The sequence below is a fragment of the Uranotaenia lowii genome, chromosome 2 (assembly GCF_029784155.1).
Source record: "Uranotaenia lowii strain MFRU-FL chromosome 2, ASM2978415v1, whole genome shotgun sequence".
Taxonomy (NCBI): domain Eukaryota; kingdom Metazoa; phylum Arthropoda; class Insecta; order Diptera; family Culicidae; genus Uranotaenia; species Uranotaenia lowii.
Window position 1 is genome coordinate 303656214 of NC_073692.1, and position 27026 is coordinate 303683239.

A 27026-nucleotide genomic window follows, 5' to 3' on the forward strand; every position below is an offset into this window, starting at 1 on the left:
CCAAATTTTCCGGCGGAGGAAGAAGGTGGAAGTTCGGCGCGGTTTCCGGAAAAACCACACGAAAACCATGTCGGGCGGGCTTGGGTTGTTGTTGGCTGGCCACGATGGTTCGATTCAAAAGTATGCATTTTTTTTTCTTTCTCCACCCCCTCCTGGAGCCACCGATGTTTGATATCTATTCCATATTAACCGAAGCCTAATTATAATTATTCAGGGAAGGTTGGAAGAGACCAGGGGCAGGGCAGGGAGATCTCGTGGCCCTCGTGAAATGGAATTATGACTGGGGATGCATGCTCCTGCTGTATGTTTACAGGACCCACTAGTCTACAGTAACAATTAATGCATGTTTGGTGCTGATTACAATATGCGGCGGTGTTCGAATGTTTGCAAATGGGAAAATGAGTTCATGTCATGTTAAGCAATACTTAAATTGCTAATTGAGTTTGCACAAAGGCGTATGTATTCTATCGCTGCTGGAAGACCGCAACGGTGATTAAACTAAAATTGGAAATATGTTCGGGAGAATGTTGAAACTTGATTGAGACTGAGTAGGCATATTGAAATCTTTTTAGTTCGAAACATAAATTAATTCCAAAAATGATCATGAACGTAAGTTTTATTTGTCATCAGGAACACAAATCACACTGAGGAACAGAAATATTTGATAGCTTTGTTTTAAAATCCGATTTTCAAGATTTTTTGGCGACCTGATTTTGAACGTTTTGTCAGATTTTGGCTCTTGGACCTCTAGTTTTAATGATAAAAATACAGATTTGAGTAAAATCAATCATTGATAAATTGATTAACTAACGAACCAATTTAAAAAAAAACAAAAAAAAAGATTTAGAATCCGCTGCTATAAGCTTGAGAAAGACATAAATTCAAAAAATCATGAGAAAAATGTAACTGACCTATTCCAAGCACCCCTCAAATGGAGAACCGATTTTTATTTTTCATTATTCAAATGTAAATTACACACCATTAGAAGGAATATTTTTTAGCTCCATTTTCCGTCAAATGATTATAATTTATCTTTTTTTTTAGAATTGAGTATGGTATCATTGAAATATAAAAAATTAGTATGAAAATATTTTTTTTTTAAATATGTCTTTATTTGTATCAATTCATCATTACATTTATATTACACCATTACATTAAATTAGGTGTTCAGCTCAATAATGAACTATTCAGAGCCCTATAGTTTACCAGTAAATAAAAATTTATTTGTAAGACTTAAATTTGCTGAGCTCAGTATTTTATGTAGGAGAACATCCTGTTATGGCAAAAATATTTTAATCTCAAAATTAAAAACAATCCATAAATTAAACTAATTATAAAGAAAACGAATCTCTGCGATGGAAGACTGCATCAATTTGCCTCTGAAGTTGGAGATGATTTTGTTGACCATATCTTCGATAGATTCAATGCCCGCAATCCGATGAAGATCTTCGGTGCTGTGCCAAGGTGGAAGCCGCAAAATCATTTTCAGAACCTTGTTTTGAATCCTCTGGACGGCTTTCTTGCTCGTCACGCAGCAGCTTGACCATATTGGAACTGCATACATTATCGCGGGTCTGAATACCTGTTTATATATCAGCATCTTATTTCGCAGAAACAACTTGGATTTCCTGTTGATGAGAGAATAAAGAAATTTAGTGTATTTATTACATTTCGATTGAATATCTTCAATGTGATTTTTAAAAGTAAGATTCCGATCAAGTGTGAGTCCCAAGTACTTCACGTGATCAAACCATTCTAATGAAACCCCATTAAAAGTTATGGAATGATCTTAGGAGAAATTTTCCACATTTTCAAGTAATTCAAAAAAGAATTTAAATTTTGTTGTAATTTACTGCGTACCACCCGTAAATTTCGACCTTTACCTAACCTACCTAAGGGTCCAGCGCCGATTGACCGGCGCATAGGGCTGAGATAAAAGATCTCCACTGCTGGCGATCCGGAGCCAGCGTCTTCACTTGCTGCCAGCCAAGGTTCTCGTCAACTGTGCGGATTTCAGCGGCTAGACTTCGCCGCCACGAGCTTTTGGGCCTGCCTCTTCTTCGATGCCCATCTGGATTCCAGTCAAGCGCCTCTCTGCAAATCTCGTTTTCATCTCTTCGCAGCGTGTGCCCAATCCATCTCCACTTACGTTCCCGAATCTCGATTTCTAGCGCCTTTTGATGACACCGGCGATGAAGTTCAACGTTTGAGATCCAGTTGCCAGGCCACCAAGCGCGGATGATGTTCCGCAGGCAGCGATTCACAAAAACTTGCAGTTTTCGCGTCGTCACCGCATATGTGCACCAAGTTTCACACCCGTACAGCAATACGGATTTGACGTTTGAGTTGAAGATTCGGATCTTAGTTCGTAGAGAGATCTGGCGTGACCGCCAGATGTTTCGGAGACTCGCAAACGCAAATCGGGCTTTTCTGATCCGGGTTTCGATGTCCTTCTTGGTACCACCATCAGGCGTAATCTGGCTACCAAGATACTGGAAGCACTCCACTGTCTCAACCTGTTGTCCAGCTACCACGAAATTGGAACGATTTTCTGTATTGATTTCCATCGACTTGGTCTTTCCGATATTGACTTTGAGACATGCTGCCTTGGAACTTTCGGTGAGGTCGTCGAGTTAGCTCTGCATATCTGGTTGTGTTTGGGCGAGCAAAACAATATCGTCAGCCAGGTCAAGGTCGTTCAGTTGCTCCATTGTTAAAGGATTCCACGGCAATCCTCGGTTCGGTGCACAGTCAATCGATCCAATCAGAATCTCATCCATTACGATTAGAAAAAGTAGCGGTGATAGCATACATCCTTGTCTCACTCCAGCAGTTACCGGTATTGGTTCGGACAAGACACCGTCGTGCAAGACCTTGCACGAAAATGCCTCGTATTGTGCTTCGATGAGATGGACTAGTTTCTCTGGGACCCCTCGTCGTCTAAGAGCAGCCCAGATGTTTTCGTGGATCAGTCGGTCAAATGCTTTTTCGAAATCAACGAACACCAGCAGAAGAGAGTCCTGGAATTCGTTGATTTGTTCCAGTATTATTCGTAGCGTTGTGATGTGGTCCACACATGATCGTCCGGATCGGAATCCAGCTTGTTGCCGTCGGAGTGTAGCGTCGATTTTCTCCTGGATCCTGTTCAGGATCACTTTGCAGAGTACTTTAAGGGTTGTACAGATCAAAGTTATGCCACGCCAGTTACCGCACTCTGTTAGGTCTCCTTTCTTTGGGACCTTTACGAGGATACCCTGCATCCAGTCGGCGGCCGGGAATGTTGCAGTGTCCCAGATTTCAGCGTAAAGACGGTGCAACATTTGTGGTGACAAGGTAGGGTCGGCTTTCCGCATTTCAGCAGGAATGCAATCGATCCCAGGTGCTTTGTTGGATTTCATGTCTTTGATTGCCGCTTCTATTTCAGCCAGCGAGGGTGCTTCCGAGTTGACGCCATTTATGCGACTTACTGTTGGCGCTTCGAGCTGCGGGTTCTGTTGGCCATCGCTATTCGTGAATCGGAAGAGTTGTTCGAAGTGCTCAGTCCATCGTTTGAACTGATCTATTCGATCGGTCAATAACTGACCTGCTTGGCCTTTCAGCAGCATTTTTGAGTCCTTGCACCACTAAGGCGGCGAGAAATTTCATAAAGTAATCGGATATCTCCATTGGCGACGGCTCTTTCTCCCTCTTCGGCTAGGGTGTTTGTCCAGGCTCTCTTGTCTCGTCTACAAGCTCGTTTATCTGCCGTTTCCAGCTCCGCATATCGTAATCGGGACTGCTTTGGCTGACCCGGTACATGCCCGCTCAATTCCAACTTTCGCCTTCCTCCGATCATCGACCATCATCCAAGTTTCATCCGACATCCATTCACTTCTTCTTCCACAAACTTTACCGAGAGTACCATGGCTCGTCGTGATAAAGGCATTCTTGATTCCACACCACTGTTCTTCGACTGTTCCGTCTGTCGGCAGCTCCGAGGCTCGGGATTCTAGCTGTCCAACGTATATCCTTTTCACCTGTGGATTCTCCAACCGGCGGACGTCGTATCGACACCTGACTTCCTCATCACGCCGTTGGACACGCGCAACTCTCAGTCGTATCTCGCCAAGGACGAGGTGATGGTCAGATGCAATGTCTGCGCTTCGTTTGTTGCGGACATCAAGAAGGCTCCTTCTCCATTTTTCGGTTCGGCCATCTCGGGATACCCAAGTGACCTTATGTGCTGGTCGATGGGGAAAAAGCGATCCACCGATCACCATGTTTTTGTTGCCACAAAATTCTACAAACAGCTCATCGTTTTCGCTCATCTGTCCAAGGTCCTGGCGCCCCATGATGCACTCAAGGTCCTGATTATCGGAGCCAATCTTTGTGTTGAAGTTGCCCAAATGGATTTGAATGTCACCCTTCGGAATTTCGTCAGTTCGCGCCAACGTCAGTTCGCGCCAACGTCAGTTGGCGCATAACACTGGACCATAGTAAGGTTTCTAACCCGTGTTCTAAATCTGGTTACGATTATTCTTTCGTTTATCGGTTCCCATCAAATGAGGGCCGCGTAAGCCTGCGGGCTTAACAGGAAGCCAACTCCTCGTTCCCGAGTAGCATGTTCTCCTCGTATGCCAGATTAAAGCAGGACTTGCCCGGACTGTGTCTTGTGCTCTCCAGTGTTAGGCCAACGGACTTCGCTAAGTTCCAGAATTTAAAGGCGGCTTGAGGTGGCTAACTTCTCTTGCAAGTTGACCCAGCTTGCCTTTTTGGGCAAGGGTTAAAAAGTTCCAAGTTCCAATTCGTGTCCTCAAATATCGGAATAAAAATATCATGGGCTAATTTCTTTTAATCTCTAGAAAACTTTTCATCACTACATTATTTAAAAATATCCAAGCGTTTCCGAGATATTTGGATTTTGATTTATGTTGTTTTAAAATCACGCTTTGCATTAAAGGATTAATTGATCGTCGTCTTGAAGTAAGAAATATAACTTCCATTAAAAATTTTAACATTTTAGATTTATGATTATAATTTTAACTAGCTGATCCGGCAAACTTTGTTAAGCCTGTAATTTTTGAGTATTTTTTTTTATATTTTAGCACTGATCCTTAGTCAGCCTTCCTTTTAAGTGTATAACAGCTAGTGGATACCTTTTTATCAAAAAAAAATCCAGAACTATGGTTCGTTGCTCGAATTTCATTATTTTAAGTTCATTCAAAAAACCGCTAATGGATTGGAAAATATCATACATAAATTTATATTCAAAACCGGCAGTTCGTGACACAAAAACGCTCCTACGATTTGCTCTAATAACTTCGCTAACTTTTGTTTAGCGAACTTATTTTCTTGTTGAGGTAGCGTATAATAAAGTTCTGCTAATGATCAGTTCCGGTAACTTAAGAACGCTTAATCTATCAATTTTCAATTTTGTTTAGTCATCATTCCTATTCAAAAACTCCTAGCTGATAAAGTATTTTAAATATGTTGAAGATTGGTTTCAACAGAAAATGGATCTTTTTTGCTGGAGTCGTCATAAATAGAGTTGTATTTTCGATTTGTGTTAACCTCTGTTTTTAAATACATTACAATTTTCATTAAACATGGTCGTCAGAATAGGAAAATTAAAAAATGAACCCGGAACATTTACAGAATAATGAATATAAAATTAATTTTTAATTTTTTTTTATTATTTCAAATGTCTTTTTTTCGGACTTTGCACTAAATACACTAATTGAATCTTATTGTGAATTTACAGAGCTGAAGTTGACAAATATTTAACAATTCAGAAAAAGTTACCGTTCATTTCATTTCACAGCAACACTTTTCTAATCAATATAATTTTTGAAAATGTCTTCGAAATTTGTGTCATCATTATCTTTTTTCAATTTTCAGTTAGGGATTGGCAAATTGCACTAAGAATTAAGGAATTTAGAAAAAAAAGAATTTAAATTTTCTTGTATTCAAATATTTTTCTCATAACAGGCAAACCCTGAATGAAAGCAAATCTATTTTGAGTATTTGGAATAAAAATTCAAAATATTCACAAATTACTTAAATTTATAGTTTATGATCGTAAGATCCTAAACTGTAATCCAGACAATTAAATTTAATTCTGAATTTTATTGTTAGTTTGAATCAATATTCTGAATTTGGCTTTATGAATCAGGATTTTCAGTTATATTAAAACGTTAATTTAAAAGCTGCATTCTCGTTAATCTTCATTTAATTTTTTTTTGTCGAATTTAAGTGTTTATATTCTTTAATTTACTTATGCTTGACAGATTATTTTTTTAGATCTTATATCTGGTACGTAACTTTTTATGTATTTATGTGTATTAGTTCAGATTTTTCTCTTTACTTAAATGTTCGAAATTTTAGGTGGCATGCTTTTTACTTTAAATTTATTTTTTATATTCTTTCAAGTTTTTAGCACTTGATGATATTATTGATTACTATCCTTTTTTCTGACTTTTGAAACTGAGAGTTGGATCAAATATCAAGATAAAGTCCTATATAGCTAAAATTTTCAAAAGTTCCGATTAACCACTGAGCATGAAAGGTAGTGTGGATTTTCCAATGTTTCCTGATCCTCCAATCCGTTTTAATGATAATGATTTAATTTACTTGGATTCACAAAATTAATAACCTTTAATTCTCAAACTAACTGGATAAAATCAACAAAAAATAAATTAAGGTGATCTTTTACCAGTTATATGACTTTCTATTGGTGTTACAAAACTCATAAAAAATGGTTTGATAATGAAATGTTTCAATTCAATCTCATTAAGTTGTTTTGAGTCTATTGGAAATTTTACAGCCATATTGCTTGAGTTGCTAAGAGAATATGACATTTTAAAAAAAGATAACGGTGAACGAACAAACATCTAAATAAAATCTTAGAATTTCCTTGATTCTGAAGCAAAAAATTACAAATTTTGTCAATATTCTTCGTACAGGCTTTGCTATGCTTCGCAGTTGCGGAACCCTTTAAGGAAAATCACATCCAAGTATCCATTTTACTGGTGCCACGTGAAAAGTACACTTGCAACGAAAATGGGAAAATGGGATTCATGAGAAACTTAGAAAGAGAATTCCCATGTATAGCGAGCCCAGTGGTTTGAGAGCGTGTTTTTACGCACACTTCAAACGAGCATCAACATGTCCTCTAGCCTAAAATTTCAACACCTGTCAAGCTTTCTCCTATTGGCGCACTAATGCCTGTCTATCCACCTTTCTTTCAAATTTCTATAAAATAGATTCTCTCTAGCTTTCAGTCCTTCGCACATGCCATTAAAATTATAATCATAAAAAAAAATACGGCGATTAAAATCGTATAACATTTTAAGTTTATGCAAAATTCAGTACAATTTTAATTAATTGTTACAAATTTGTTACTCCATGAAACGCAGGGTTAAGCTAAAACACTTTACTTTTCCGTTATTTAACGTCTTTGAAAAAAAATCCAAAAAAATATGCTTCAGATAAAAGATTGTAGATCAGTCACAACTATGACATAAATATGAGTTCATAAGACAAATATGATTAAAATATGATAAAATTTATAAAAATATGAATCATCTGACAAAATAATGACAAATGTGGTAAAACAAATTGACAAAATTTTGACAAAAGTATGGACAAATATAAAAAAATATCACATAGTTATGATAAAATAAAAATATGACAACAAAGCAAAAATATGGCAAAAAATTGACAATAAAATAGCAGCACACGGCAAAAATATGACAATTGAAAAGTATGACAGAATTATTACAAAAATCTGACGAATTTGACAAAGGTATGATTAAAATATGACAAAATTTTAAAATAAAAGGACAAAAATCCGACTATGCAGGAATATGATAAAAATATTACAAATCTGTCAGATTGTTGTCATACTTTTACCACATTTGTCTAGACTGTGCAAAGTTTTGCCCAATTTGGTTTTTATTATTTTGTCATATATGTCAGATTTATGCCATAATTTTGTCTTGTATTTATTACATTTGTCAAATTTTTGACGATAAACGATAAACGATAAACCTTTATCGGAGTTTCGTCATTTTTTTTTGTTAATTTATGTCATAATTATAACATATTTTAAGCACATTTGTCACACTTTTGTCATAACTTTGCAAGTTTCCTTGTCTTGTTTTGTATTGTATTGTCTATTTTTTGACATACTTATGTCACAATTTGTCATATTTTTGTGATATTTGTCATATTTTATCGTATTTGTTAGATTTTTGTCTTTTAGTCATTTTAGAGAATTTTTTTTTCATATTTATAGCATAATTTTGTCCAATGTCCAATTTGTCAAATTGTTGACTTTTTATTGTCAGATTTGTCACATTTTTGACATACAAACACATTAACAAAGCTTTCCGTAAGCACGAGAATGATTGAGCCGATCAGAAGGTTTTATATTTGTTGACGTTTCAACTTCTTTCTTTTCAGTTTGAGCTTTTTACACTGAAAGAAACTCACAGTCAATATCAACAGTGCTTTCAAAAAAAACTGCAGCACTGATCGCAACACCTTAATTTAACTTTGCACTGGAATTTAAGAATATAAACGGAAGATTTACGAAAAAAAAAGTTATATTCACCAGAATGGATATTTTTGTTAAGTATAGAAGAACTTTTTTTCTTTGATTTTAACACTCGCGTGTTTTTAGCCCCTGATTACACAACTAATCTAATCTAATTACACCACTAGAATCGGTATGGAATCACCTTTCTGGTGGATATAATTTTATTCGAAAATTCTACTTGGCAGGAAATAGATCCTTACAAATAGTTCACAAACCAACGAATGTACATTTCATTGATCTCTAGAGAAGCCATCATTTTTTTCATATCGCACTTCTTTTTATTGACCGGAATTTTTTTTTTAATCACATCATATTTATTTTATATAACAAAAAAATAATCAAACTGATTTAAACTATCAACCTTAAAAGATTTGTTCAAAAGTATGCACATGTTGTTATTTCCATAAAATGATGAGGATAAGACTATAAACGAAATCAAACAACTCACTGGGGTGACCGAGAAAAATCCCAACTATAGTGAGCTAATGTGCATTCTGAGCAGATGCAGTCCCCTCGTTTTGTTTGGGACTTCATTTGGGCTGCTGGCATGGCGTGGCGTGGGATGGTTTGAGTTTCTCTGAGCAAGGATACCCTCGGATAGAACAGTCCTACCCCTACTTTCTACATAGCAGCAGCAGCTGATGGCACCAGATGAATACCAATCGATGGAATTGTATGATGCAGCAGCAGCAGCTTCGGTTTTACCAATGGGGTTTCTTCCATTCTTCTTCTTCTGACTGACTGACTGACTGACTGACTGAGAGAGTGACAATGCACCGACCGTCTAACGCTACGATGCGATGATGGTGAATCGATTTGCGGAAAAATGGCGCTATAAAACCCGATCAGCCTGATTGAATGAGTTTTGATAGAGCTGTGGGACTGTTGCTGGTTTGTTTTTCACTTTTGTGCAAAATCTGCTGTTCAGTTGGAATTTACTAACATCTCAGCGTCCTTGCAGCCACAGTACAATCGAATGACCGTCCTGGCTGTCGGATTAGATTCAGAGGAGCATTGCGAAACATTTTCTGATTTCGTTTAAGCTTATGCGTTGCTATGAAGCTGGACTGAGAAAGCAGCAACATTATTTATTTCTAAATAGTAGGTATCTAGGTATCTTTTGGTTATTCAATTTCCCATGAGGTAGCTCCACAGAAAAAAAAAATTATCACCCTTATTCTCGTTTACGGCGTATCTGGCTTTCGTTCGAACGGATACTTTCGATCGAATTCGAAAAGGGTATTCTTGTTTTCGTACGAATGTGATACGTTCGATTCTGGTGTTGCCTGATTGACTTCGAAATTTTCAGGCAGCCCTGCATGGCAGCAACCAGTGTGAAAATGCCAGTTTAAGATGTAAACATTGTAGCCGAAATATGTTTATTTTTTGAGTTTCTACGAAATTTATTCGTTGATATCGGTCAGAGTCAAGGAATATTTAGGCAGCACAATCCAAGAGGTGGGTAGTGAATCTAGTTCGTGCTCATCCCGTTAGGCTCGGAAAAACAAACAGCAGCAGTCGCCGGGGCCGCTTCTGACAATCATACCATCGTCAGCAGCCGTAACGGACGCTTCCCTATAATCTGTACCATAGATGATCAAGCGCAAGTGTCTCCGGTTCCGAGCAGGTGTCCTTATTGCCAGAGGGAGTGCAGATGAACCGCTAAAGCTTCTGCTGCTCTAAAAATCCCCCACCGAGAGGGAGGAATTGTAACACGACGACAAGTCGGAACACTTAAAATTTGAAACCTTTTGAATAAAAATTGATTTATACAACTCTTAAGGTGCCTAAACAATAGATATGCAAATTTGTGAATTAATTCTGTTATTTTGAACCAATTTTAAGTTTTATCATTTTAAGCCACCTTTAGCCAACTTTAAGAACGCCTTAACGAACCTCAGCATAAGACTTGCGTTTGTTAGCCAAATAAAACGATCGAATAAAATTTAATCCGAAAATTTTCGCAATATTTTGTTTTGAATCAGCCTGTAATAAAATTGGTTGTGTGTTCTGATTGTTTTGTCTTATTTCCTAACAAATTACAATTCTCTGATTTTTTTGGCTCTTTTTACGCATGCCGTTCGCAGCATCAGACTCGCGTTTGCCATTCCAAAGAAAAAATACGTTCGATCGAAAACGGGAATGCAACGTTTTGTTCGTTCGAACGATGTTCGAAAGATCGAACGGTTTTCATTCGTTCGAACGAAAACAAGAATACGAAAATTCAAAACTTTCGAACGAATGTCATTCGATCGAAAACGAGAATAAGGGTGTATGCTTCCTGTGTACGAGAACTACGATAAGTTTATTCTTTTTACCTATCGAAGGGCGAACACGAAATTATTGCGACACATTCAACAGGGCAAAACTTTATTACCATTGGGTAAAAATCGACCAAATTTTGCACACTTTCTCATTGATGTGTATTGTTTACATGCTGTCAAACTTGAAGTCGTGTTTTTCGATTCAATGAAAATAGAGTTGAACCAATGCGAGTCGAGAGAACAAATTCTTTCCAAACACTTGGAATTTCCGGACCTGTCGCACCGGCAGTTCGGAAAAATGTTAAACAAAGGTGAAGCGGATGATTAAAGCAAATCCCAACGTCTCAAGCCGTGATTTGGCCAAAAAGATAGGCATGTCGCAGAGATGCTGGCTGCTGTTTGATGGACGAAGAAACGTATGTAAGTATATAACAGCCGATTTGATTCAAATTCCTGGGTTGGAGTTTTTCACCGCCAAGAGCAAGTTCGATGTGAACGACAAATTTAAGAAGAAGAAAATGTCGAAATTTGCCTCCAAATAGCTCCGCTATTTTGGCCAGATTTGGCATTATGCCTCTATTCTAAAAGTGTCCCAGAGTGGTATGATCACAGAGAACAGACGTACAAGATAGCCCACGAAACTTGTGTAAGATTTCCAACGACCATTTGGAACCAATCTTTGTTTTTTGGCTGGGCCACCAAACACGCCAAAGAGAACTGTCAAAACAAAACTGAGAAAAATATTCAAAATTTTGGTCAGTTTTGAACAGGTCGTATGAATTGTTTGGCATGTTTCAAGAAAATTGCTGTTGAAGTTTCATAACACTTTCGTCACGTTGCATAATAGAAAAATATCTTAAAAGTTAATCTCTATTCCCTTCAAGCTACAGTGAGCGAAATAAGAATAGCACCACTATGTGTTTTGCTTGTTAAAATATGAATGTTTGAAAATCACCAAAATTTTCTTCTTTAAATTGTTTTGAATTGTTTAACGGATAAATCAAGCATAAGTTTACTTTTTTTTGACGTTGCAATTGGCGTTGAGGACCAAAACTATGGAAAAAGGGTGCGAAATAAGAATAGAACCACTTGAGTTTTTTCAACAAAAACAATATTATTTCTAAAAATTTACTGTGTAAAAGTGAATAATAATACTTCTACGAATTTTTTGAATAGTTTACTGCATTTTAAGGAGTTTTCTAGGATTACAAGGATTTTCGGAGGTTTAAAATGGTGTTTTAAGAGATGCTCTTCTAGAACTAAGGAATTTGATATTTGAGCTGTAATTCTTTACCAAACTACTTACTTTCTTCATTAAAATGACGTGAAATGATGAATCGAACATTTTCGGTTTATTTTAAATCAGAAAAAAACAGGTTGGTGTTCATAAACTTTGATTTTTTTCAATAAACAACACATTTTTCCAGTTTCAAGTCATAGATGGCAGCACTATCTTGCCGTTAATACCAAATTAAGTCTCAATATTGATTTTTCAGGTTTAGTTAGGCCCATATTCATCATTTCGATGCAGTTTTCCAACACAGTTTTGTTGGAGTTCACGCTGCAGAAATCTTTTCCGGATTTGCAAAAAAAACACCAGCACAAGAATATAACACCGCAATAATTCTTGCTCATCTCAACTTCCGATTCAATTTCAAATCATACCAATAATACTGCTAGTTATCTGGTTCATCAAGCTCCACCGGAAAGTACAAATTTATTCTGATTATCGGTCCAATAAATTTAATTTTATGGGTTCATGATGAAATTCTTATTTTTTGATATTGTGATCTTAGAATTTCCAACGTGGTCACACGCTACCAAGTACTTATTTCTTGACCAAAATCATCCAGCACACCTGAATTAATCCCAGATATTCGAAAATCGGCATCAATTTGGTTTAATTGCAAGATTGTGCTGCCATCTATGACTTGAAACTAGAGAAATAGCGTTTGACTATTTAAAAACATTAGTATTTTTGAATTTGAAGCCTGTTTTTTTATTCAAATTCATCATCAAATCTATGTTTTGTCAATTTGCATCATACTTATGAATGATATTGAAGAAATAAAGCGGTTTGATAAAGTATTATAGCTCAAATATCGAATTCCTAAACGCTAGATGAGCTTTTCTTGAAACCCCCTTTTAAAACCTTTGAAAATCTTTGAAATTCTAGAAAACTCCTTAAAATACAGTTATCTATTCAGATAATTCGTTGATGCATTATTATTCACTTTTACACAGTAAATTTTTAGAGATAATCTTGTTTTTGTTGAAAAAACTCAAGTGGTTCTATTCTTATTTCGCACCCTTTTTCCATAGTTTTGGTCCTCAACGCCAATTGCAACGTCCAAAAAAAGTAAACTTATGCTTGATTTATCCATTAAACAATTCAAAACAATTTATAGAACAAAGTTTTGGTGATTTTCAATCATTCATATTTTAACAAGCAAAACACATAGTGGTGCTATTCTTATTTCGCTCACTGTAGAAGTACTAAATTATGAACAATCTGATGCAAAAGTTGGAAATAATCCGCTTCGTGATGTCTAGAATCAGCTCTGATGGGTGAGACTGATCGTCAAGCATGGCCGTAGGAACGGAGGGGGGGGGGGGGGTTGGGGGTTAAACCCCCCCATGAGGGTTCATCAAAAGCACGCAAGGTATTTACTTTACACTAAAAATTATAAATTTTTAATCAAATTTTGATGGTGGACTAAGGTTATTCGATAGTAACAATCTTGACACAAAGCTGGCTTCAAAACCTCGAAAACTAATCCCAGGTTCAGAATTCAGCTACAGATTTTCAAAATTTTCTCACTCATGCATAGTAATTCATTTCTTGATATTAAATTTTATTCTGGTTCCTTGCTATCAAAATAAAATTGTATTTGTGTTTTCAAATTTCAGCTTAGGTATCCAGTTTAGGATTCTTGTTTTCGGTTCGAATCATCATTAAAAATTGAAATAAAAAGCTGTGGTTTCCTACAAAATTTGAATCATGATTTTTGAAACTCATACGCATTTCTAACATTTATTTTATTTCCGAATATGAAAAAAAAAAAAATAAGTTTTCAAAAACTTAATGTTTTATGTCATATTCAGATTCTAAGTTTCTAAACTTTATTCTAATGCTTAAATTCAAACATAATAAAGCTCCAAAATAGCGATATGTATTTATCATTCGAAATTTTTATTTTTTATTTAAACTTGCAAGTCGTAATACATTATTGGAATAAAGAATAATCATTGAAACCCAAAACATATCCAAATTTATATCATGAATTCATGATTTAGGGCTACGAAACTGATTTCAATTCTTGGTTCATATTTCTGAAATCCAAAACTGTTTTTATGTACGTTTCAGAAAACGTAATGAAATTCCGAACCAGATTGACAATTCAAATTTTTTATTCAAATTTTTAATTCAAGTTCAAAATTCAGATTCAGATGCTAAATCAGTTCTACAATCGAAATCAAATTATCAAGATGACTATTTCGGTAAGAATTAAATTGCAAGAGTTTGTAGGACGATAATTCTGATTGTTATTTCGATTTTAGAATTTAACCAAATTCAGTTCGTTTGCACTATTGTATGTATGTATGTATGTATGTATAATCCATCCAACGACCCCCTGAGCTGGCAGGTATGTTATGCAAAAGAGCCAATATTAATCCGTTTGATTAAAATTGTTCAATCGCGGGTGCTGGTGGTGTTAGCTCTATTGAAATTCCAGCAACCCATTTCAGAATGGCAACTGCACATCCCGAGGCTACTTTCATTGCCAATAAGCCCCGCCCAATCATAGCCGCACGACCAAATGGGTCATGTAATTATGATTAGTCTTTCCATCTTTTATTGTTGACTTATCCAGGAACTTCATAAATATAATTGCCAAATTATATAAACTTAGCACCCTAATACGTCCAATAAAAGATGGACATGTATTTAGTTTATGATTTCAATTATTACATTGATTTCAATAATTACTATTATGTTATAGACGAAGATAAATAATATGGGTGAAAAAAAAAATATTTAAAAAAATTGAATAATGGTAAGAAGAGTTGTAAACTGGAAAATAGATATCATATATTGCTGGAAAAAAACCATGATTAAAAAAACATTTGTTTGTATGTATGTATTGTATCCATTTTTGATTAAATGAGCAATAGAGTTCAAATCCACTGAAAAATTATACGCCAAATAAATAAAGACAATGTATAAGTTAGGAATCACGTTGAAGAAAACAAACCGCAGGAATCCTTTTAAAACCCTTGAGGAAAAAACTAATGAAACTGAAATGCAAATATAATTGGTAAAGTTCGATTTGGTCAAATGTAAGAAAAAGAGGAAATATATGAAATATTGAATATACACAAATAAACAAATAATAATAAGATAAAGGATAACATATTTTCATCAGTCAATATTTGATGAATATAGTTATAAATGCATATGAGACCCTTAGAAGCAATGGGGTATACGTGACAAACTGATCAATTTTGAGTTAGTAATGCCAAACGATTTTTGAACTTTTAAACTATATTTTGTGATTTTTGCTGATTTTTTGAATTTCATTTAAATGCTTTTACGTTTGTTTAAAAAATAAACAGAATCGAAAAACATATGGAAAGTGACCTAAAACGAAAACTTAAAAGCGTATTTTCTCGGAATTAGCTTCTATGCACTTATACCCCTTTGGTACTAGGGACCTCATCAACGTGAAATTTAATATGTAAGAATTTTTGAGGTCACTTCAAACCGCTCTGACTTGAAGAAGGGGTTGGACAAAATTAATAAAAATATGACACAATTTGGATGAAAAATATCAAGACAATTAATAAAACATTTGTAAAGTACGTTCGTAGACCTACATTTTGATTGGACAACTTTATTTCAGAATGAATAAAATTTTGCTGGGAGCTTATGTTGTTGTTAACCCTTCGTTTCATCGAGTAACAAATTTGTAACAATAAATGTATGAAAAAAAAAGTGATAAATCGTTTTGTATTTTTGACGTTTACAGCATTTGCAATTGTTTTAAATGATTTTTAACTAAATATAAAAATTCATGAAATAAAGGGTAAAACTTTGTACGCGTTTGTCTCGAAACAGTAATGTTGGCGCATTCGTCTTATTACAAAATTCGATACCGAATGGACTTTAAAACCTATACATGTTAGAAAAGATTATTCTGTTTATAATACCATTGAAAATATATGAAGAATACTCTCAACAACACTAGTGAATGACGTGGAGGAAACTGAAAGCAAAATAAAAAAAAAATATTTAAAGAAAAAAGCTATTCGAGATTTCAAAATATGCAATAACAACATTAAACGATTACATGTTGATATATAGGGCATTACACGATTCGTTGACAATTGTATGTCTGGTGCACAGCTGAAATAAAATATTAGATTTGAGAAAAAAAAAGATTTAGCAAACCTGTTTTAAGCGCCACGCATTTCACGGGGTGCAGATTATCCGCGACCATCCATGCGATAACTATAACTAAAAAAACACTCTAACTTCCCGTGTTGTTTTCTCATATAATTTAAGCATGCTGTCAATAAATTGAAAAGTCAAACACAAAAATTAAAATATCTGTTATTAAAGTACCATTTAACTGTGATATCCTATAATAAATGATTTATTAGGGGATTTATACGAAAACGCACTGTAAATTAAAATGCCTGTATGCAACCCAACAGCAATGAGCTGGAAAAGATCAATTTTTGTAAATAATTAAATAATATGCATGGGTTACTTTAGTCTACTTCAAAGCACAATATATTGGATAGTCAATGCGGGTATATTTTTCTGATATGTAGACATCCTGAAAATAATAGGTAACATTCGAATGATTAATGATTTATCGTACATTTAGAATAAGGTATTAGATAATAATGGTAAAATATGAGCAAAAAAAAAAAAAGAACGGCTGAAATAACTATGCTGCATTTTATTCTGCAGAAAATTTGTAAAATAAAACTGTGATGTTTCTGTGGCTTTTTCCGACCTAGGGTAGTGAAGGATTAACAATATTGTTAACTTAATATACTGTGTGATTAACTATCGTCATCATGTCAAACCGCATCAAGAATAAATAATCTAACACCGAAATTGAAAAACATAAATCAAGAATAGTCAATTGACTTTAAAAATATTCTTTGTGCTGTAACTTCAATCAAACTCAGCCAAGCTAAGCATTAATTGTGCTGTAATTTAGCAGAAAAAAATGTTTACACAATTTAACATCCGACATCCGTATTCCAGCAAGATTTTTGTTGATTTCCTCTTCACTTGTTTCACGTAAATTAAGTTCACATAACAAAGCCTGACATAACATTTACTTGTACTCAGCATCATGCACGAATAAAAAAAACTTAGTTTAGTTTTAGTGACCAACCTCGTGCCTGTGTTCAACATATTACTGAACCAACATAACAATCCGTCATAATTTCATCAGATAGCACAATACAGTTTCGTTTATCATCAATCCTATATTTGATTTATCTACGATTAATCTATCTTTTATGGTTAGTATGACAGCAATCTTGTTCTTTGATTTCTGGGTTTTTCGGATTAATCCTCAACTTATGAAAAATTCATTTGTTAATTGAACTTGGTTGATTGGGAATTATGGCTTAGATCATCAACAATAGCTCAGAATCCGATGATGATAAGATGAAAAAAATAAGGTGGCTTACTTACGTGTTTTTTTTTTCTATACAAACCCAAGGATGAAAAACAAACGTGTTTTAACATCCGGCGTATCAAACCTTCCTTAACGGTTGTATCCACTTGCTGGTCCAAAGTTACGGATCATTTAAAAAATCCATCAATAAAATAAACCGTAATTGTATCGGTTTGTTTTGATTTTCGGTTTTCCCCGCATCAGCTGACGGGGCGTTACGTTGCGTCACTTTAGAAAGAAATGACGCTGTAGCGTTGGGTTCGAGTATTTACTAAATATTCATGGACACCATGGGAAGCATTTAGGAACACGCCGAAAATGGAATTATTTATGTTTGCTTTTCTAAATGAATTTTCGGTACTTTTTATCCAATTTTACATAAAACCTCCATATTCCATAACTTTAGCACAAGTTCAACACTTCATTTATCACCACAATTGTCTTTTAAACTTAATCTTACAAGATAATTTAACAAAACTTATTCACAGCACGAGAAAGAAAAACTTGTCTCCAGCAGAGTTGCCAGCAGTCCATCAATTCAGTTCGTTTGCACTATTTCACTGAAAATGACAAAGATTTAGCAGAAATGAAGTTCATTTTGCCAAAAAACCTTTCCACAGGAATTAATTTTTAATGAAACTTAATTGATAAAAATACATGTATCTTCTCTTCATGAAATTTCTGGGAATTGCATATGTTTTGGCGTATTATTCAACATTAAATATTGCAGTATTTACAAGAACCAAATTTCAAACTAAAACATTAAACTAAAATCGAGTTTGCATAAATGGGCTTGTGATATAGCTCAGTTGGCAAGTCTGTTGTCTCCTGAGCCGATGTCCGCGAGTTCGAGCCCAAGAGTAAACATCGAACACAGTTGTACCGGATAAGCTTTTCAATAACGATCCGCCAACTGTAACGTTGATAAAGTCGCGAATGCCATAAAGATGGTAAAAAGACTATAATCGAAACAAAAAAAAAAGAGTTTGCATAAATCCGATTTGTAATTCAAAACTTTAGTCTTTTACTATTATCTATCAATATTGGATTTATTTTCAAAATTTTCTTCCGAAATTGAAGGCTCTCTTAGAAAAAAAACTTATTGTAAGTTCACTTCAAATCAAATAAGCAAAATTAAGCTGGGCAGATTTCTCGGTTTTATCCGGGCTTGTCCGGATTTTTTATTTTAAAAAATAGGAAAAGGTTAAGCAGCCCAAATTGTGTTTAAAAAAACAATTTTTCTCCGGATTTTTTCACTTTTTATGGCAAAATAAAAAAAAAAACAACTAAAAAGCACCATTATAATTTTCACTTTTGTCGCCCAAAAAGGAAATTTTACAAGCTAGATTTGACATTGGTCGTCATTGAGTTGACATTGGTCTAAAATTTAGCATTTTCATATTCATTTCGTTTTCGTTCGAACGGATGAGACAGTTCGACCTAAATAACAAAACGTTACATTTCCAATTTCATTCGAACGTATTTTTCTATGGGCTGACAAACGCAAGTTGAAACTGCAAATTATGAGCGTTTGATGGAATTATTGAAATTAAAAACCGATTGTGTGATAGAAAATTGGTTCAAAATAACCATAAAAAAACGTGAGCCAAATCCACGAAATCGAATGCTTGAATAACAAAATTTAAAAATAATATTTTTAGTATTAAAAATACAAAAGTTCATCTGAATCGTCTTACTTTCTTCTAATTTGGGGGATTTCTTTCAGTATCAGAAGAATAGCTTCGCGTGCCCGGAATGTTTTTATGGATTCGGACTCCAAATTCCTTCATAGTTGCTGTAGCAGACATTGCTATTTGAATTGCCAGAAATTAAGCATCCACATTTCCTTTCAATCGTATTGCTACTATCGTTTTAAAACGCAAATCTCATGCGTTTAAAGAAAAACTTTGTGAAGTCCTTCTGAGTGGGTGAGATTATAGGCATTAGTTGCAGCTGCAGCACTATCATAACCACCTTCGGCCGCTATTAGGAACATCTCCTGAACGGACCACTAGAAAACAGCTCAAACCGCTTCGGTGTCCACTGCTACCGAAGATTGCAATGCGGCCAAAATTCGTTGCTGGAATCACTCCTCTCGAATGTTGATTTTCTGGATTGACCCACAACAATGATTCTCACACATTTCTTTCCGCTGGCCGATAAAAAATCTACCACGATTTAAAAAAAAATCTTTCCATCTCTGGCAACGACCAGAAACTGCAATGTTTACGAAAAGAAATATCATTTCGACGCAGCCTGCTGCTAAACAATAGAGTTGTTTTTGACATTTCTTACGCACACTTGCTGAGCGTGTGCAGATGAAACGGGACAATTAACCTCAAAAACTCTCGGTATAAAAAACGGGCAGCCGGTCGACACACATGGTCGTTTTTGAGGTTAATTGTCCCAAAACTGAAAAGTGTTGGTGAAACAACCAGCAAAAAATCACGAACACTACCAGCGGCAAATAGGACTATATTCGAAGTTAATCTGGTAACACCAAAATCGAAAGTATCGCATTAGAGCAAGTTCACTGGTGTTGGGAAAAAGTGGTAGAAATTTTGACATTTTGAAAATTTTACCATGCAAAAATGTTTTCAAGATCTTGGGGCGTTGTATTTTTTTACAACACTAGGTGGTATGAAAAAAACCTAGCAATTGCTTTTGCTAAACCAAATCGAGCAGTCAAGTAGTCACTGGAAGCAATTGCTTCGGTTGCTATGAATGCTGCTGAATGACAGCTGTTTTCTCTGATAGAATCTTTTACTTTTAGAACAAGCTAGTTTGGTATGAATAAAGCCCAAATCTGAAGCAATTGCTCGACAAATCTCCAAGCAATTGCTTTATTTTCTAAGCACGCTCGGTAGCAGACTTTTGTAATAAAAAGTTCTTTTATATTTAACGTCATAAATTTATCAAATTGGCAAAATTGCACTTCAAAACAATTCAAATAGGCATTTTCAACATGGATAAACAAAAATAGAAGTGAAAACCATTTTTTATATTCTTGGCGTTTGTCACTAATAAAACTTAAAAAAAATATTCTTGGCGTTGTATGATTCGTCTTACATGAAATGAATAGCAAACATTCCAGATTACCGCGAATAGTGGAAGAATTCCCAACTGGCCCGAACTTGGAATTACATTTTAATAGTTTTTAACGGTTTTTTTTTTAGTTTTAACAAAACAATCTTTTTTATTGATTTAAAAGTAGCTAATTTTAATTGGCAAAACTGTTTTTAGGTGAACTAACTGCTTGCTAGACCAATTGAAATTGGGTGGAATGAAAAAAATCTAGTAATTGCTTTTGCTAAACTGAATCGAGCAGTCGAGCAGTCGCTTAAAGCAATTGCTTCGGTTGCTATGAATAAAGTTTTTTTGACAGCTCCTAGCAATTGCTTTATTTTCTAAGCATGCTCGGTAGCAGACTTTTCTAATAAAAAATTCTTCAATAACGTCATGAATTTATCAAATAAGCAATATTTCACTTCAAAACAATTCAAAAAGGCATTTTCAACATGGATAAGAAAGTCGAAGTGATAACCTAACTTTTTTCATATTCCTGTCGTTGTATAGAATCATTCGTCTAAGATGACAATAACCAAATCAATTAGTAAATATTTCAAATTGAAAAAAATCCGGCTATAGTGGAAGAAGTCCCAATTGGCTCAAAGTAAGAAGTTTTTTTTTTAAATTCGTTTATTTGAAACCACTTAGTTTTACGGAGCCAAGAGAAAGTAAGAAGTAAATCGTAATAATTTAAAACATTTTACAGATCTCTCATTTTTTTATTTATTTTTTTTTTATAATTCTATGATTTATAATTCTAAAATTTAAAAAAAATCTAAATTCAAATGCGCGCCTATTGTCTTTTTTTGATACATTGGATTATCTAGATCCAAATACATGTGGAAGAGCTTATGATAAATATTAAAGTTAGGCCATTTTTTGTTTGACAATATTCGAATATGTATATATTCATTTTTCTTTAAACATCAACATACAAGAACGCATTAACAAAAAAATTCCGGTCGTTCTTACACCCACCACCCGCTTCGTCGAATTTAAGGCTACTTTAGCCGTACTATTCAATTTTCTGATCGTCTTCTTTCATTTTACTTAAGAAAACTTCAGATTCTGCTGGTTGGATAGCTTTATTTTTCGAAGCAAAAGCTATGTTCTAAGACTTTAGTACACATCCGCTAAGCAAATGTTTATTCATACCAAACTAAGCAAATGCTTTGGACTTTTGCTTTGATTGATTTCGAGCTAAGTAAAAGCTACCGAAGCAATTGCTAAACCTTATTCATACCACTAATTGTCCTAACAACAAACGAACATTTCAACCTGCGCTTTTTAGAGCTTGTCGTGGCTGTTTAAGTCTTTTTTTTTAATTTTCTGATCGTTTTATTTTAATTTACTTAAGAAAACTACAGATTCTGCTTGTTGGATAGCTCTATTTTTCGAAGCAAAAGCTATGTTATAAAGTTTTAGTACAAATTCGCTAAGCAAATGTTTATTCATACCAAACTAAGCAAATGCTTTGAGCTTTTCCTTTGCTTGATTTCGAGCTAAGTAAATGCCGCCGAAGCAATTGCTAAACCTTATTCTTACTATTAACTGTTTCTATTTCAGCCGTATGTGATAGAAATATTGCTATTTTTGGCCACAGATCTTGAAAATGTTTTTGCATGGCAAAATTTTCAAAATGTGCCGTAAGTGTCAAAATTTCTACCACTTTTTCCCAACACCAGTGAACTTGCTCTTAGAAACGAAAACAAGAATAGCTTTTTCGAATTCGATCGATCGATCGAAAGTATATAACAACAAAACAAGTCTTCAACATTTTCACTCTCTGGAGCCACTTTACTTGACCTAAGACCAAATCGAAAATGTTAAAAAAAATCATTCTAGCCTGATGACCGGCTCCTGTGTGGCTCAATAGGCTTGAAGTTCCTGACAACAACGATCAATTGAAGTCAACATATTCACTCTTTGGAGCCACCTTTTGCTTTGCTTAAAAGCCAAACCTAAAAAAGTGAGTAAATATGTATTCCACTAAATAGAATTAACATCATGCGTCTTTGGAGAATAATGTATTTGTATTTAATGTATTTAATTGTACGGCATGTGCATGATGATGCATACAGAATACTATACTATACTGATAGTCTGCGTACTTTCCTACCACAGATTGTTTTTCGAGGGATATTTCAAATATAGAAGCGTCGTTGCATAATACACAGCAAGAAAAATTCGTGTAAATTTAGATCGAAAACGATGCACAAAAACGATGCACGAAAACGGAACATCAATTTCGATGTAAAATTCTATCACGGTTTATTTTTTTTCCAGGATGTAATTTTTGAGGCGTGTAAATTTAGATTGAAACCAATGCACGAGATCGGATCACAAAAGCCGTCGTGTAAAAATACACAGGGATGTAAATTTTTAAATTTATTATCGTAAATATTGATATTTTTGCAAAATATTCAGGTTTTTGCTTTTGTCTTTGAATGAATACGCCCACACATATTATTTTTAATTGACATTTATTTACAAAACTGAAAATTAAAACACCATCACGGAAAGCGTCAAGCTGGAATTGTTGTTGCATCCGATGATTCCCAGGACGGGGATGTTTTTAAAGTTCAGCGTCATCAGTATCCTCGAATGGTTCCGGAACATCACGATCTTTCGGTCAGCACTCGGACACTTGAATTGATCTGACAAAAGTTTGTCCGGATAAATATCAGCCTCTGCGAAAAAATCTGACCTTGCTGTAATCGAGAAAAAACTAGTCAGTTTCAACCGCATTCTTCATTTCACGTATACTTACGACTTTAAAAGACTCTAGAAGTGCTGCTGTAGGTAGCTACGCCTTTGATCCACTCGTTTCCGAATAATTTTTCGACTTGTTTACTTTGTGCGCAAACTAACGAAATATAAAAAGGCAGAAGTTAAATATTTGCATTCAATTTTAAATCAAACAGATCTAACTTTACACGGTTTGTGGCATAAATTTCATTGACCGGTTGATTTTTGCACGACGCAATGTAAAATTACATCAAAACAGTTTATTTCTATCCTATTTTTGAAAAAAGTCTAATATTACATCAAAAGGAGTTTAAAATTACATCTTTTTGCAATTACACTCAAGAAAAAATAGATCACTCGTTTTTTTAGATTCCGTGTACTTTTAGAATTTTTTTTGCTGTGTAGTTTGTATGCTTTGATTATAGAAAAAAAAAATGACTGCTCCGATTTTTTTGCCTCCAATTGCAGTCAAAGAAATTATTTCATAATCTTAAAAGATCTGAACTTCGATATTTTACCAAAATTATCCATATATTATCGCTTTCATTGAATATTGGATTTCGTGCAATGTTTTGCAGTCGCAGTTATCCGTACAAAGATTGGATATCCTCTGTTGAAAAACCTCCCCCCGATTGGAAAAACGATGTTTTTAAATATCTTGAATGAGATCTGGAAAAACGGAAATATCCCCAACCAGTGGAAAGAGGGTCTAATTATTCCCATTCCTAAACCACAACAAGATCTGCATCAGCTCAACAGCTACCGACCAATTACGCTCCTGAACTGTTCAGGAAAGGTCCTTGAACGAATGGTGAAACGAAGATTGGTCTCCGTTATTGAATCAGCAAATCGCCTGAATAACCGACAGTTCGGCTTTCGACCTGGCCTATCAACCGACGACCACTTAACAACCCTTGAAGGTATCCTTGAAAACGCTCTATCCAAAAACTGGCACGCAGAATGTCTTTCCCTAGACATCTCCAAGGCTTTTTATCGAGTTAGCCGCCACAAAATTCTTATGCCGTTTTCGTTTTTCTCCACTGGCGCTGGGCAAAACTTTCTCTGAATAAACAAACAGAATCGTTACCCGGGACGATGCAAATATATGGTTGCTATATTCACCCTTATGTTTACCCCCAACACTGACAACTTTTACGGGGTGCAACCGCCTGCTTGAGGTTCAAATCTCGGGCAAAACTAGTGGACTTCTGAATTAATAAACGAACACAATAACAGCAATTCGGGCAAAACTCGTGGATAACTAGGTTACCACTGCTAATAAACGAAAACACTATTAGCTCTCTTAAAGGTTGGGGAATTTTGGGTAGGCTAGGCAAATACATTCAAAGCTTCCTGTCCTGCAGAACGGCCAAGGTTTTCATCGATGGAATTTATTCGCCTCCTAGAGAAATATCAAATGGAGTTCCACAAGGCTCGGTGATAGCTCCCACCCTTTTCTTGATCGGTATGCAATCTCTTTTTGAAATCATCCCCGAAGAAATTGAAACGCTAGCCTATGCTGATGATATCACCCTGATCGCCACCTCTCCTTTTTCTCGAATCGCTCGGAGGAAGCTTCAAACAGCTGTGGACAAAATTGCCGCTTGGGCCCCTACAATCGGCTTCACTTTTGCTCCGGAGAAGTCTAATTTGCTGCACTTTGGTCCCCATAGAAAAAGATTGCGCAAAACTCCTCTTCTTAACCTGTGCAATAAAACCATTAATCTAGTTCGCGCATCCCGTATTCTTGGGGTCTGGGTTGATGACCAGCTCAAATTCTCAAATCACATAAACCGAGTGCGTAAAACTGCCAATCGAAAACTTAACATCCTCAAGAAACTATGCGGACGCAGCTTTTCAGGATCGCGGGCAACTTTGTTCCTCTTCGTCCATGGTTGGCTGTTGCCTACAATGTTACATGGTATCGGAATTTTCGGCCGTGGATATGATTATGCAATAAGAAAACTAGCACCTGCCTACAACCATGCGATACGAATGATCAGCGGGGCATTCAAAAGCTCTCCTATACCGTCCCTCATGTCGGAAAGCGGCCAAGTTCCCTTTGAGTACATCCTTCTGAAAAGCCTATCCGCAAAAACAGTACGATGGTTGTCATTTGCGCGAGACCCTGCAGTCCCATTGATTGCACGCACTGAAATGCTACTTAATGAAATCCAAGCCACAATTCCTCATATATCTCCTCGTAACGAACCAAGACTGCTGAAATGGAATAGAAAAATGCCCAGCGTTGACCTCAGTCTACTATCAAAAGTAAAAGCAGGCGAAAATCCTTCCAAAGTGTTACCCCTTTTTCGCCACCTCTCAAGGGAAAAATATGGAAACGTCCCCAAGTACTATACGGACGGTTCAAAAACATCCGACCAACGGGTAGGTTGTGGTATCCACAGCGAAAATCTGAACGTATCATTATCCCTCCCCACTACCTGTTCGGTCTTCAGTTTAGAGGCATATGCTTTGTTATCAACCGCCTTCAACTACTGCCCTCCATCTGGCTCGGTTGTATTCTCGGACTCTGCCAGCGTTTTGAAAGCTTCATTTGGCGGAAACGTCAAACATCCCTGGATAGCCGAGCTATCAGAAGTAGCTGTCCGAAAAAACATCACTCTGTGTTGGGTCCCCGGGCACTCTAACATTCCGGGCAACGAAATAGCTGATCAGCTCGCAAACGTCGGAACCCAAATGGATCCTCCCAACCAAGCAGTACCGTCTCCAGATGCAATCAAATGGCTAAAACAGAAAATCAAATTATCTTGGTCCCATGAGTGGAACCACATACACGACAATAAACTCAGAGAGGTCAAAAATTCTACTGATACATGGAATGATCGGAAAACCGTCAGCGAGAGACGCATTTTAACCCGTCTTCGAATAGGTCATACCCGACTTACCCACGAGTACCTGATGGAAAAGGAAGATCCCCCTGTCTGTATTGCCTGTAAAATCCCGCTTAGCGTCAAACATATTATCCTGAACTGTCCGCAGTACCATCAAGCCCGAGTTGAAAGTGGGCTTGCAGATAACCTTCGACAGGTTCTTTCCAACTGTCCCACTGGAGAAAAGAAGATTTTGACCTTTCTCCAAAAAAGCAAATTAATAAGTCGCATTTAGACGAAAACAAAACAAAACCCAAAACAGAACAAAACACAACACAGAAACGGAGGAATGAGGATGAATAACTCGAGAGAGTTAAAATCCTAGAAAAAGAAAAAAAAAAGTACAAAGATTGGCTGAAAAGAAGTTAGCGTGTAGAACTCAGACAGGTTTTACACTGATTTGACAGGTCACACGAATATACAAGTTCGCACAAATGTTGCAGTCATGAGTGCGCAGTCCAATTTAGTGCGCTGCGATTAATACATATCGATGAATTTTTTTGCAAGACCACGATGCATTTTACAATTTTGCTAAAAAAAAAAGTAATTACATGTACGTTTGATTTTTTACAATTGTTCATATTTGAGGCGCTTGTAATCAGAGGGGTGTAAATGCCCTAATCAAAGTTACGAGAAAACGCACTATGAAGTTGTCAAGATGGTTGATTTATCATACAGAAATTTTTCGATTTTATCACGGTCGAAAACAATTTCACTGTGTATATGGCGAAACCGTAAATTAGGCGAAACTTGAAATTAAACTGGAAAA

General features: G+C 35.6%; 1 protein-coding gene across 1 annotated transcript; it reads left to right on the forward strand.

Annotated features, from left to right (window-relative positions):
- The first annotated feature begins 24830 nt into the window (after nt 1-24830).
- LOC129742834 (uncharacterized) lies at nt 24831-26492 on the forward strand. The gene has a single exon (XM_055734773.1). It carries the CDS (start codon nt 24831-24833, stop codon nt 26490-26492), a length of 1662 nt encoding a protein of 553 aa, XP_055590748.1.
- Nucleotides 26493-27026: the final 534 nt, after the last annotated feature.

Coding starts and splice junctions, on each gene's coding strand:
- LOC129742834 (XM_055734773.1), top strand. CDS start 24,831: ATGCAATCTCTTTTTGAAATCATCCCCGAAGAAATTGAAACGCTAGCC.